This window comes from Prosopis cineraria, unplaced genomic scaffold, assembly GCF_029017545.1.
Source record: "Prosopis cineraria cultivar Desert tree isolate PC_DT_omini unplaced genomic scaffold, ASM2901754v1 PC965, whole genome shotgun sequence".
In the NCBI taxonomy this organism is placed as follows: Eukaryota; Viridiplantae; Streptophyta; class Magnoliopsida; order Fabales; family Fabaceae; genus Prosopis; species Prosopis cineraria.
In genome coordinates, this window is record NW_026556290.1 from 1 (window position 1) to 12258 (window position 12258).

At 29.8% G+C, this 12258-nt stretch overlaps 1 protein-coding gene across 1 annotated transcript; it reads left to right on the forward strand.

Moving 5' to 3' along the window:
- The first annotated feature begins 4917 nt into the window (after positions 1 to 4917).
- On the forward strand, positions 4918 to 11424 carry LOC129298929 (cationic amino acid transporter 1-like). The gene is made up of 3 exons (XM_054937374.1): positions 4918 to 5451; positions 8947 to 9902; positions 10784 to 11424. Exons 1-3 carry the CDS (start codon positions 5028 to 5030, stop codon positions 11207 to 11209), a joined length of 1806 nt encoding a protein of 601 aa, XP_054793349.1. The 5' UTR covers positions 4918 to 5027; the 3' UTR covers positions 11210 to 11424.
- Positions 11425 to 12258: the final 834 nt, after the last annotated feature.

Genomic DNA, 12258 nt, shown 5'->3' on the forward strand with positions numbered 1-12258 from the left:
TCTGAGCTTGAATTTGAAACATTTGATTAAAAAAGTCAAATTTTCTTATTTGTTGAACCAATCATTGGCTCCACTATTTTTCAAACTTAAAAGCCAGTGGGGGATTTTCCCAAGTTGACTTTGGGCTTTTGTCCGCAAATTTTTTTTTTGTAAACGAGCCCAACAAGTCAATGATGGTAACATTGGAAGAACAACAATAATCGTATCATGAGAAGGCTAGGAGTCATATATTTAGGTGGAGTTTGGTATGGTATGAAAGCGTGAACCTTAGCCGCAGGTATTACAACAGGCAAATGTATGTTGCGGGAAAAAAAGGAAAAAATGATTTTTATATTAAAACAAGGTTTAAAAAAAGCGGGTGGTATATTCATTTCCATTTTGAGTAAACACAATTGAACATAAAAATGCTACTCCTTTTTGATCTTATTTTATAAATTATTTTCAGCATGTTTCATCGGAATAAAAAAAAACCTTAAACCCTCATTAATTTTGTTTTAAAAGTTAACAAGTTTTAACTTTTACCTCTAATGAATATTCTTAAATCTCATTACTGACATTTTCATTCAAAGAATTTAATGAGGGCATAAATGTAAAGAGGAGCATTGAAAATTGACAAGTTCTTATAATATAAGATCAATTTCTCTCTCTCTCTTTCTCTGCCCTATAAATAGGACTAGAGGAGTATTTTTTTAGCAATTTTTTAAAAGTCAGACCGTCTCGATTTTTATGATCTAACCGGTTAAAACAGCAGTTGGATCAGTGATGTCATAACTAAATAATAATATTAAATATATATAATAAATATAAGAACAAATCTATGGTATGTTAATAAAATAACATAACATGACCGTAAATTAATAATTTTTTTAAATTATAATTTTATAACTTATCAAATGAGGTGGGTCTTAATTGAATTAGATATGAGTAGATTTAAAAGTATCAACATTTGCACCTATAATTGTCAACATCTTTATAAAAAAAAATAGTTTCAAATCATATTCTATACATGTGTATTCTCCAAAAATAAAGTTAACTTTTAGTAGATCTAATTTTAAATTTTAAAATTTTTATGCTTTTTTTAATATTATGTTTAAAACTGTTTAGTTTTTTAAAATTGCTCCAATTTTTGATTCAATTTGATTTTCAGATTATAGTGGATCAACTTCAGTCCAATCCAACTCAATTATAAAATAATTTTTTAATCTAAAATGAGTCGTTAACGGCTTTGATCGACAATCCAACTGTCTAGTTTGGTCCAGTTTTAAATAATTGGTCTCTACCACACGGCTGGGGATTATAAGATTACTTTTTTTTGGTTTTTTTGTCATGACTTTATTCTGTTTATTATACATACAAATAACTTTATTATGTGATTTTAAAATTTAAATATTCACTTATTTTAAATGAGAATTTTTACTCCCTCATTTAGTTAGTTATTTGTAAAAAAATGTGAGCTATTTTTTTTAAACCACCCCTTCTTTCAATTATTTACATTAGTATTATCAAACACAGCTTATACATATATAATCTAGAAAAAGAAATAATAATGATGGACAAAAAATTGATTAAAGTCTACGATCAAAACCAAACTATTTAAGTATCTCTTACATTTATGACATGATGAAATACTATTTATTAATTCTTTTAAAAAAAATTTGCCAATGGCTCGAGTTCATAATGTGGGAATCTGGGTTCATGCTCGATACTAGCAAATTGCTAAACTAGTGTTTGACTATTTTAATAAAATGTTTTGTTTATGAGCTAGTATAATCACTCTTTGATTATAATTTTGATAATTAATATTTGAACAAGTACCTTAACTAATTCAATGCTTATAATTAGTGATGGATTGGAATATCTGTAATTAATTTTTAATTTTTCTAGTAGTGATATATGTGTCTGTATATATATTAAATTTGTATGTGATTTTAACATTTAAATATTCACTTAAATTTAAATGAAAATTATTACTCTTTTTGGTTCTAAACAAAGAAACTAGTTAATCGATTCATATAAATTTAAAAGCTTATATGATTTAATTATATGTAAAAATGTTTGTTAATTTTACAAAATACCCAGTCTTTTTATCATTTATATTAGAGTATTATTATACGTAATACAATTTTAATTATAAGGATAATTTTCTGGCCAAAAAATTATGAATATAATTTGAAAAAATAATAATAAAGATGAGAGACAAAAAGATTGAGATCCATATTTAAAATTAAAATTAATCTCTTAACTTAACTCTGCATCCACGATACGGTAAAGTAATTTTTATTAAAAAACCGAAAAGTAATATTTATTAATCTTTTTTAAAAGAAAATTGCCCCAGTCGGCACGAGATGCTTCATTGGTCACTGATGAACGTAACAACTTGTTTTGGGTCAACATTACATACTGACATTAACAGTCTTTTATCCACTTGCATAAGTCTGGGTTTTTTGTTTTTTTTTTTATTTTTATTTTGTTTGACCCCTAAACTTGGAAAAAATATAAGAAGGGATTATATATTTTACTATTTTGCACTTTTTAATTCAAATATTTTGTACCCTAAGTCCAACTTTAAAAATATTTGAGTTTTAAAAAAATTTTAAATTTAATATGTTCAGTTGAAGTCCAAAAGGATATTATACTTTTTGGCCTAAGATCCTGGCACCACTGTGTATGACTTAAGCTTTTTTAGTTGTTAATAATATCTTCCCTTCATTGAAAAATATACTCCCACACAACAGATCACGCACATATTGCATTTTCTAAGAATACTGTTTAATTTGGTTCAAAGTAAGAGTATTAGACATTTGGTAGATTTGATATATTCTTACTTCATTGTATTCCACTCGTGCAATTAATAATAATATTTTGAAAAAATCAAATGTTATATTCTCTTTGTTTTAAATTACAAGATACTTTTTAAAGGGATTTGACTTCCTAAAATATAGTAAAAAACTTTGAGAATATTAAAATTTTATTAAATACATTTATTATAATATTACCCTTTATTTTTCATTTAATTTTCATTCTTATCTTTTTTCAGTATATTAAATGAATGGTATTTTTAAAAAATTATATTTTTATTTTTTAAAAAATAAGGTTATCAATTATATTTAACGATGTTTATTGATATATGAGATTGTATCCAAAAGTATCATATAATCTGAGATGAAGGGAGTATTTATTTCACTAAAATGTGTGATTGAAAATGTGTGAATTTTTTTTAAATTTAGATTTTAACTAACTTTTTTTAGAAATGTAAATTAGTTAATAATAACTTATATTATGGTTTGGATGGAGTATATATTAGTTTAAATACCTAATTTTTGTAGTATAGTATTCTCCATGTAACATGAAAAATGTATACTCCTTTTATTAAGAGTTATTTTTTTCCCTAACAAAGTATAGCTAGTTGTTTTTATTCTTTTTATAATCGGCCAAATTGTTTCAATTCAAATCGTGTGATTAATTACATAACTTAATTTTAGACAAGCTGCTTCCAACAATTTCACCATTTTTGACACTTTGAATACTTTCTTACAATATTGTCTAGATACATTTACTCCATATAAATAGAATGAAGTATGAAATTACCTACATTATTTATAGCCATAGCAATAATATTTGTTAAAAACATTATAATGAGTTAATGATGTGTTGAATACATAGTATATTTATTTGGAAAAAATATATATTGATTGTATCTTTTTTTTTGTGAACATTGATTGTATCTTTATTACTTGATGATACATGTATTTGAATAAGCGAAAACAACTTTAATTATCATTAATATTAATATTTGTTTAATAAATATATTAAAAGCATGCCGAAATACCTATAAAATCATTATTGATAATAACAATCCCACATAATAGAAGTCTAAATTAGTTTGGGTGGGAGACAACAATACTTTCAGGTTTCCAGAGGATGGAATTAAAAAATAATATTAATATCATTAACATATTAAGGTACTAATATAATATGTAAAACTAATAGAAAATTGCACATTTTACATGCTATAAATAAGTAGTGTGTGATGAGCAGGTTCTGTTCAATACTAAGACCGAGCCCTCCCTAATGTGTTATTGTCCCTGGTATAGGAATATATATATATATATATATATAAATCTTTTTTGAAGAGTTATTTCTTTTCCAAAGAAAGTAGAACTAATTGTTTCTTTCCATTTTATAATTCAAAATTTTTTAAAAGGTCATATTAAAAACTATAATCCTCCAAATCTGTTATGATTCAACGTCAATACGTTTATTCAGCCAAAAAAAAATATTCAAAACGTTTACATAATTTTAAACAGTCTGTTTCGAATTAACAATATAATATAACTATAATATTGTCTAGATACATTTACTCATACATACATGAGAAGTAATTGAATGAATTTTGAGGCTTATGATTTATAAAAATATTGTCCAAATACAGTTTGATATATTGATTATAATGTTAATAACAACCTAAAATTAAACAGTCATTTAATTAGATTATTATAAGTGAATGAATTTTGAGGTTTATGATTTATAAAAATATTGTCCAAATACAATTTGATATATTGATTATAATATTAATATTAATAACAACATAAAATTAAACAGTCATTTAATTAGATTATTATTAGTTTCTCTTATATATATATATATATATATATATTTTCTCCTGTTCTAATTATAAGACAAAGCTTTAAAGCCTTATTTCAGTATTTAGATATATATATATATATATATATATATATATATACTATACAAGTGGGAAAGTGCACTAGGAGTGGGTACACGGAAGCAATTATTATATACAATTTGATAAATCAATAATTTCGGCCAATAATTGCAATTAAAATTTTGCATGATGCATTGTTTAATTTGGTTGAAAAAAATATCGCAATCACAGTGGAGACTGGAGACACATCGATTCGGTTCATGCTTCCTTTAAATAGTGTCATCCCATCGCATAAAAATCAGACAGTCCCACATTTTCCTCTAAAGTCTGTACGACGATCGATTCTGTGCGTTGCGGCAGCAAAATGGTGAAGGACGGAAACGGCGTCTTCGTGGACGACGGTGGGTTACGGCGGAGAGGATGCACGTTTCGTAAAAACGACTTCCTCCCTGAGGAGTCGTTTCAGAGCTGGGGCAACTACGGGAGGGCGCTTTTGGATACTCCGTTTCGGTTCAAGGATCGGGTCATGACCCGGTCCATGGATCAAACGGAGCTCGTTGAGGTCAAGTCTCGTAGCCAGGGCGAGATGAAGAAGACGCTCAACTGGTGGGACCTTATGTGGTTCGGCGTCGGAGCGGTCATCGGCGCAGGAATATTCGTTCTGACTGGCCTTGAGGCAAAGGAGAAGGCCGGCCCGGCCGTCGTGATCTCTTATGTCGTTTCCGGCGTCTCCGCCATGCTTTCCGTCTTCTGTTACACCGAGTTCGCCGTCGAAATTCCAGTCGCAGGTAGCTCATTCGTTCGATATCTTCTATGAAAATCTCATCATAAAAATTATATGTCCTCGACGAAATTAATTTTAATGAATTATTTTAATTGTCTTCCATTTAAAATTGAAGAAGTCATTATCTAGTTCAGTGAATCAACTACGTAGAGTGAATATTCGCATAAATTAATCCTAATCGGCATTTGGGTGTTATCCGTAGTCTCGCGCGCGCGCGCGCGCACTCACATATATATATATATGCATACATAATTTCAGTAGGTTGGTCCTATCAAAAAAATAAAATCAGTAGGTTCATGAAAGATATTTTTTTTCCTTTTATTTTGGCTTTGTTTATAGCTGATTTTTGTTAATTAATAGGTTTCAGTTTCTATTCAAAAAAAAATTCAGTAGGTATGGATTTGTTTCGAATTGTGGATATATAGTTTTACTTTTATTGAGTATAACAACAACAAAAAGTAAAATTTCAGCTCTTAAAAATGCGTTTGCCTGTATATATAATTTTCATAAAGGAGTTGTGCATTGCTTGGAGGTTATTTTGTTTATGATTTATGAATGAGATAATTTTTATATGGTGTATTATTGATTGATTTATTGATTTATTATCAGAGAAAAATACCCTACTCTTACTCGTAAAGTTAGAAATATAAAAATAATGAACTCATAGAGTTAATCCGAATGTTTGGCAATAACGCATGCGCACACTTTATGTCAACTGTCAAGCGTGTACTTGTTTATATTGAATGTGATATTTATTTATTTTTATTTGATACACTTAATTCGGATAAGATTGTTGAAATGCCCCAAACAATTTATTACATAGACGTTGAAATTTTAACACTTGAGTAAGGACTATTTAGGTTAGGACAGACTGTTACACTATTTTAATTGTGTATTAACATTAACAATTGAAGATTGTCAAACAAAACATCAATTTAATTGATTTTGTTAATTAACAATTTGATCTTTTATTGGTGTTAAAAATGTTGATTTTATATTAGGATAGGATAAGGATGTTAAGTATTTATTAAATGGTGTATTAGTATTAAAATTAAAACTGACAATAAAAATCAATACAATTGTCAATTGATTCCATTGATTAAGAAAGTTGATTTTATAGAAAATTTTATTAGACTTCTGGGTGTATGCATGTGCATGGTTCTTATTTATTTATTTATCGGCAAACTTATTTATTTATTTTTTTGGTCAACGGCAACAATTGTATTAACTTATGAATGGTAGACAACTGGTGCTTGCGTGAAGTCAGTGATGTGCATTATTAATCTTATTCTTCTTATTATTATTATTTATGAACTGAAAAGTCTTTGTTTGGCCAAATATATAGTATGAAATGTTTTAGCGGGGGAAATATCTATGTCAGCTAATTGATTGCTAAGTTTGACTAATTAATTCACGGAATTTGAATTGTCTTTATTATAATGAATGAATGATGGCCATTTTCAAAATGGAGGTGAAATTTCGATTTTATTTAGTTCTTTAAATTTACTTGAATTATGTTAGTCTTTATATATATATATATATATATATAAAGTTTACTACTTATCAACTTAATTGGACTATTTCTTTAAATAATTTACGTCAACTCATGCATTTTGTGATGTAATTTGGCTATTAATTATGTTTTACGTTTGAACATGATTCCACTTTATTTAATTTGAATTAATCCGGATCTAATGTTATTCGAATTTAATATGGTAATATTGAATTTCAGGCAAATGTATAAAAAAATAATTCAATTTTTTAAGTTAGAAAAAAATTATCTTGGTTCATCATTAACACTAAAGTTAACGCTTATTTTTAAATTCGATGTAATGTATCAGTGAAGGATAATTTTTAGAAAAAATATCAATTAAGGACCGTTGGAGGAAATTTATATCAGTCAATTATTACTTATTGTTAAAACTCAAATGAATACTTGTTAATTTGGATTAGTCTTTTATCAACAAGTATTTATTCAGGTTTTAATAACAATTTATTCTAAATTAATAATAGTTTATTTAGGCTTTTTTCATTCAAATTTTAATAACAACTAGTACTTGACTGATATAAATTTCTTCCAGCATTCTTTCATTGCTATTTTCCCTAATTTTTATTCATAAAAATTTAAAAATTATGTTTCTTGGTTTCTAATAAATAACGTCTTCTTTTTATGAATTGCTTATTTTAAGAAAATATAATTTTTTTTGTCAAATAGGAAAGTATAATGATGTGGACTTTGATGGTAATGTTATAAACTTATAATTCCGTATTTATTTCTTTTGAGTTTCTTTTTTTTTTTTAAGAAAAAAAAAGTGACATGAGAATGATGCTATTGTTCTTTACACTCACGTTGTTGGCCAAAAAAAAAAAAAAAAAAGCTCTTTACGTTCACGTCACGCTCTTTTGTTTTTGTAATCAAGTCACTGTTACATTACACGTCAATTTCAACGCCTAAAAGTCTTTTTTATGTTCTCTTTTTCAGACGTGAATACTTTTATTTTTTTAATTCACAATAACTTGATATTATAAATTCACTGCCCCTAATTAATCATAGTAAAATTTCACTTACGTGGTTGATGAGTTATACTAATCTAGGTAGTCATTATTTTCTGCCCGTGTGGCATGTATTTTTATAGTAAGTTTTCAGAATAAAGACTATACTTATTAATATTTCTCCAAAAAAAAATCTTTTTAAAAAAACCTAGCTGACATAACTGATTTAAATCTTCTGAAATTAAAATCGTTAAATTTAGATGAAGTTTTCTTTCTTTCTTTTTTTATATTTTTCTCATTTTATTATATTTTCATAAAATATAATTTTTTTAAAAAAAATTTACAGAAATTCACTAATCCCAACTTAATATCTACTCCTTTTAATCCTTTTTATAAGTCACTTCCAGCATATTTCATTAAAAGTAAGAAAAATTTTAAATCTCATTAACTTTTTTTCAAAATTTAATAAGTTTTTACTTTTATCCCTAATAAATATTCTAAAATTTCATTACTAATTTTTTATTTAAAGCATTTAATAAGGGTAACAATGTAAAGTAGGGTATTGAAAATTGATAAGTGTCTTATAAATAAAATTAAATATTTTTTTATTTTATAAATAAGATTATAGGAGTAAATTTTAATGTAATTTTAAAAAATTATTAATATAACTATTTTAAAGTACCAGTCAGAATATTTAAATAACCTTATTATTATTATTATTATTTTTTGGGTAAAGTGAGAGGGCGGAGGGCCCAAGACCAGTCAAAACCGGTTACAGTAACACAAAAGCAAAAAACTCAAAAGACGCAAAACGAAAAACAAAACGCAAAACAGATAACGCAAAGACAAAACTTTGGCATTCCCAAAGTATCTTCAACCAGGATCACGAGTCATATAGTTCAGATCCAGATTCTCATCGGAGAACTCCGTTGATTTTCAATTTTTTTTGGGTCAAAAATATTATTTTTCAATTAAATTCCAAGTAATATATATTTTTTCCTCCCAGGTGGATCATTTGCATACTTAAGGGTAGAGCTAGGTGACTTTGTGGCCTTCATAGCCGCCGGAAACATACTTCTCGAGTACGTGATCGGTGGCGCCGCCGTGGCCCGATCATGGACCTCCTACTTCGCCACCCTCTGCAACAGAGGCTCCGACGACTTTCGCATAGTTGTTCACAGCATGGACCCAGACTACAATCACCTGGATCCCATCGCCGTCGTGGTTCTAGCCGTCATCTGCGTCCTCGCCGTCTTCAGCACCAAAGCCTCCTCTCGCTTCAACTACATCGCCTCCGTCATCCACATGGCCGTCATCATCTTCATCATTGTCGCTGGTCTTATCAAAGCCAACCCTCACAACTACCAACCCTTCGCCCCCAACGGCCCACGTGGCATCTTCGAAGCCTCCGCCGTCCTCTTCTTCGCCTACGTTGGCTTCGACGCCGTCTCCACCATGGCCGAAGAGACTAAGAACCCCGCCAGAGACATCCCCATCGGACTCGTCGGGTCCATGGTGATAACCACCGGAGCTTACTGCTTGCTGGCCATAACCCTCTGCCTCATGCAACAGTACACCGACATTGATCCCGACGCACCATTCTCCGTCGCCTTTAGCGCGGTGGGGATGGACTGGGCGAAGTACATCGTGGCGGCCGGAGCGTTGAAGGGTATGACGACAGTGTTGCTGGTGGGCACCGTGGGTCAGGCTCGGTACCTGACGCACATAGCTCGAACGCACATGATGCCGCCATGGTTCGCTCACGTGGATGAGAAGCTCGGGACGCCGGTGAATGCAACGATCACGATGATAGTAGCGACGGCGGTGATAGCTTTCTTCACGAAGCTGGAGATCCTGTCGAATCTACTATCGATTTCTACTCTGTTCATCTTCATGCTTGTTGCTTTGGCGCTTTTGGTCCGACGACACTACTCAACTGGAGTGACGACGAAGGCGAACCAGGTAATTGCATTACTTTTTCTTTTTTCTTTTTTTTTTTTTAAATCAGCGTAATTGCATTACTTTTATTATAACGTTCCCTTGCATAGTCAAAGTTGCTCTATAAAGTTACATAGAAAGGATCTTCTTTCATTGTAAGATTTATAAAGTAAAATTTCTTAGTATTAGTATTTTCTTTTTTGGAATATATGATTTGCATAAAGGATCTAATTTCATGAATATACAACTTGAATAAGTGATCGATTATCGTCTCATTTGATATTTCATATGAATTTAACTATATTATAATTACTAGATAATATTGCTTCACCATGTAACTTTTTTGTATCCACAAGAGTTTTTTTGGTTTTTGAAAGAATCCATTTGAACATACACACACATCCACTTACGGATGACTTGGATTCTCCATGAGTGAAACAAATCCATTCATTTAATAAGTATCTCATGTGATATGATAAGAATCATTAATTTATTAAACGGGTGAAAAGATTTTGCCACATTATATACTTAGAATGCAACAAACATCACTTCTCACTTTTCAGATCACATGGCAAGTTGAATCAATAGCTTTTATGAATTTTTGGAGGGGACAACATACTTACATACATGAGAGGTGTTTTGATCATGAAGATTGTTATAAATTTTTGACAAAAATTATGAATATTTTTAAAATATTAATGAAATTAATCAAATGGTTTATGCCAGTTACTTGATTCAAATCTCACACTCACGTACACGTGCGAACTTGTGGCATCCTTCACAAAGGAGGGTTTCGTGCCACTAAATCCAAAGGCCTTTGGCATGCATTGACAAGAGTGTGCGTACGAGAAGAAAATTACATGTACACCAAGTCTGATATATACAAACCCTGTTGCTTTTTTCAGGTGAAGCTCATAGTGTGTCTAGTGCTAATACTAGCATCCTCCGGTGCGATTTCCGGGTACTGGGCAAAGAGTGATGGGTGGGTCGGGTATGTGGTGGCGGCACCGTTCTGGCTGGCAGGCACTGCGGGGCTGTGGCTGTTTGTTCCACAGGCAAAGCAGCCGAAGCACTGGGGAGTCCCACTGGTGCCATGGCTTCCATCTTTATCAATAGCCATAAACGTGTTCCTTCTAGGCTCCATAGACAGAGAATCGTTCATAAGGTTTGGGGTATGGACGGCATTTCTTTTGGTCTACTACGTCTTGTTTGGCTTGCATGCTTCTTATGACATTGCCAAAGAGTTTGAGAAGAACAAGACTGCTTCTGTTGATAAGGTCATGGAAGAAGGTGTAATGGCTGCTTCTTCACATCCAGAATCAAGAATGTAAATATATATTAGTTTATATATATATATATATATATAATTTCTAATTAAGCTTTCCAGATGATTGATTATTAGCGACGAGTCTAAATTATCTTGTGTGCGTTGTCGTTGTGTTGTTGTTTTAAATGAATTTCTTGTGCAGTTGTTCGAGTTCTTGGTGTAATTTGTTTTGTCCATGGGTTTCTGTTGTGAACTTCAATTGAGTTTTAGATTTCTATTATCTATTTACCCCCTCTTTATTAGTATCTAATCTGAATTGTCTGGATTTAACAATCCAAATTTAACACAAATTTTTTTATATTTTTAATAATTCTTTATTTTAATAGATATAATATTTAAAATAAAGATAATCTTATAATTGTCACTTTGTTAGAAAATAATTTTTAAATGAAATTTACAGATTAAAAAATTTTAAATGAGTGATTAAAATCAGTTTTAGATGGGTCAACTCTCATAGCATTGATGAGCACAATGGTGTTGCAACTTGCAATCGCTTTACCTACTGCTATTACTCAATGAATTCGAATTTATAATCTCTAGTTTGACGAATTGATCATTCATATATTTTTTTTTAAAAAAATAGAGTGTGGGAAGGAGCGAACACACACACAAAATGATATTTAAACAGTTCACATTTTTTTATTAACATCTGGTTATAGAAAATAATTCAATCAACAAGGATTGAATTCACAAACTTAAACAAGGGCATCAATTTTTTGACTTCAAACCAATTGTATAAAATTCGCATTTTTATCTATATAGTTATTGTTTAAGGATAATTAATGATTTCAAATTTACAATGATAAATGTATTTGACATTAATATTTCAAAATTTGATAACGATATTTTTAAGTTGTACTTTATTTCAATGTAAAATTAATTAATGACCTTTGGTCCTTTATAAAAAAAATATTGACAAATGTCTCTCTTATCAAATTTTGTAATAACTTGAAATCTCGCAATTAATTGGTCATAATTCCAAAATTTTAATCTTGCTCTGTTAGGCAAACGATGCTGGAGAATTCTTACAGAACCTAATGCTTTCTGGGTGAA